Below are 1,433 nucleotides of genomic sequence, written 5' to 3'. Positions count from 1 at the left end.
TTTACCGGAATGTTGGACTTAGCTGAGTTTAACAGTTTGATGACATTGTGTCCTGTATACTGCTTAACTAGCACCAAAATTAATAACTATGTGGAATTAACATCAATTTGTAGTGGGTTTTACTTAAATGTTATCTTGTTGTTTTCTAAAATTACCATTAATAAACAGCTGTACAAGAACAATTTTACTAGATTCTAAATTTTTAAGAGAAATATAGCTACATGTTAGCTTCTTGAGTTGAAACATAATTTTTTCATGTCATCTCACAGCTAAGTGAGGGTAGGGGTATATAAAAACGGCCTTGAAGTGACTGTTGTTGTGATATAGTGCTGTATGAAAAAAATTAATTCATTTGACATTTACTGATGCACTAGCATGGTTTTTATTTCAGTATTTACGGTGCTGGGCCGTTCAGATTGCATCTTGCACCTTGATTTGCCTCTAACAATATTTCCAGAACAGCCCTTCACCCTCTATGAAATAATTAATTTTTCTCATTTTACTCACTCAATTTCATCCAGCTCTGATTTCATGGCTTCGTAAGCTTCTTGTATTGCTCCAGCCTTCACTCTCAGGTACCGACTGGCGTCTGTCTCATGGTTGTTCAGATTTTTACAGTTTTCGATGAGCTCAGGAACCGAAAACAGAAGTCCTACTGCCCCTCTGCCAATCTGAAAGTGAGCATTTAAGAATAAGAGCTCCAGGATTTACTGCACTGAGATTATTTTATATTGAAATGTTAGTTCACATCTGAGTATGTTGTTTAGTGCTCTGATTAGTGGTTCTGGAAACACAAACATACTCTGGTCTAGAGTATTTCTTAACCCCACCCATTGTAATGGCTGTCTGATACTCACTTTTCCAACTGCTGTAGTCGATGCCTTTAAACCCAGGGAATTGGCTTTGCTGACCTTATTTTTCATGAGTTTTTCTGAGACCAACCCTGTAACAAAGTCTGAAAGCAGTGGCACCTCCGTTGTTGACTTTTTGAAGAGGTCTGATTCTGCGTCGTTCTTAAAGATCTTCTCAAGAGGCAGCTGAGATAACAGCTTGATTAAACTGTCCTTCTCCTTTAATATCAAGCCCTTGCGTTTGGCCATTGCTCTCAAGATCGCCTCCTTCACATATTCTTCTGGAGAAACATTTTTACCCCGTTGCTGTCTGCCTGTTGCTTTTGTTAAGAGGGACTCCATGAGTGCTGTGATTTCTGCTGTAAGATCATCAAGGCTTTTTGAAATATTTTGGGCCTCTTTCATAGTCCTACTTGATAAGACAGCACCAACAACATCAGAACCCACACTAGTAGCCAAACCGAGACCTGATGCCACTGCTCCTGTTCCAGCTAACAAAGGTATCGACAGTCCTCCTGTTAAAACACTTACTACACCTGCTACTGTCATGGCAGCTGCACCACCCACAGACACTGAGCTCCC

At 39.8% G+C, this 1,433-nt stretch overlaps 1 protein-coding gene across 1 annotated transcript; it reads right to left on the bottom strand.

Moving 5' to 3' along the window:
• Positions 1-88: 88 nt before the first annotated feature.
• On the bottom strand, positions 89-1,427 carry LOC121813278. The gene is made up of 2 exons (XM_042216941.1): positions 858-1,427; positions 89-671 (listed from the first exon to the last, which is right to left on the bottom strand). Exons 1-2 carry the CDS (start codon positions 1,398-1,400, stop codon positions 504-506), a joined length of 711 nt encoding a protein of 236 aa, XP_042072875.1. The 5' UTR covers positions 1,401-1,427; the 3' UTR covers positions 89-503.
• Between the last annotated feature and the right edge of the window lie 6 nt (positions 1,428-1,433).

This window comes from Haplochromis burtoni, unplaced genomic scaffold (genome assembly GCF_018398535.1).
Source record: "Haplochromis burtoni strain Fernald_Lab_line unplaced genomic scaffold, NCSU_Asbu1 Contig_1384, whole genome shotgun sequence".
NCBI classification, from domain to species: domain Eukaryota; kingdom Metazoa; phylum Chordata; class Actinopteri; order Cichliformes; family Cichlidae; genus Haplochromis; species Haplochromis burtoni.
Note: the sequence above shows the minus strand (reverse complement) of the source record. Positions and strands in the feature narration are given on the sequence as shown.